This window comes from Colobus angolensis, unplaced genomic scaffold (genome assembly GCF_000951035.1).
Source record: "Colobus angolensis palliatus isolate OR3802 unplaced genomic scaffold, Cang.pa_1.0 Scaffold1050, whole genome shotgun sequence".
Classification (NCBI taxonomy): domain Eukaryota; kingdom Metazoa; phylum Chordata; class Mammalia; order Primates; family Cercopithecidae; genus Colobus; species Colobus angolensis.
In genome coordinates this window covers 11296-11690 of record NW_012111476.1, presented here as the reverse complement: position 1 = coordinate 11690, position 395 = coordinate 11296, and the positions used below count along the sequence as shown (strand labels likewise).

At 50.9% G+C, this 395-nt stretch overlaps 1 protein-coding gene across 1 annotated transcript in view; it reads left to right on the top strand.

The window, feature by feature from the left end:
* Window positions 1–14: 14 nt before the first annotated feature.
* Window positions 15–395, top strand: part of LOC105513829 (nuclear pore complex-interacting protein family member B3-like) — a gene marked incomplete at its 5' end in the record, with an annotated part of 3154 nt that continues 2773 nt past the window's right edge. Inside the window, one exon of the mRNA XM_011944858.1 lies at window positions 15–393. Within this exon, the coding sequence (XP_011800248.1) occupies window positions 15–393 (379 nt within the window). The remainder of the gene's footprint in view (window positions 394–395) is intronic.

The following is a 395-nucleotide window of genomic DNA, read 5'->3' as shown; positions in this document are numbered from 1 at the left end:
CTCCACCTGATGATTTTCAGACACTACAGAAGCCTCCCGAGTGTGTTCTGGTACCTCTTCCTCCTACTCCACCTGATGATTTTCAGACACTGCAGACGCCTCCTGAGTGTCTCTTGGTATCTCTTGCACCTTCTCCACCTCATGATTTTGAGACACTGGAAACACCTCCCTACTGTGTTCTGGTACCTCTTCCTCCTTCTCCACCTGATGATTTTCAGACCCTGCAGACGCCTCCCGAGTGTCTCTTGGTATCTCTTCCACCTTCTCCACCTCATGATTTTCAGACTCTGCAGACGCCTCCCGACTGTCTCTTGATACCTCTTCCACCTTCTGCACTTGATGATTTTCAGACACTGCAGACGCCTCCCGAGTGTCTTTGGGTACCTCTTCCACCT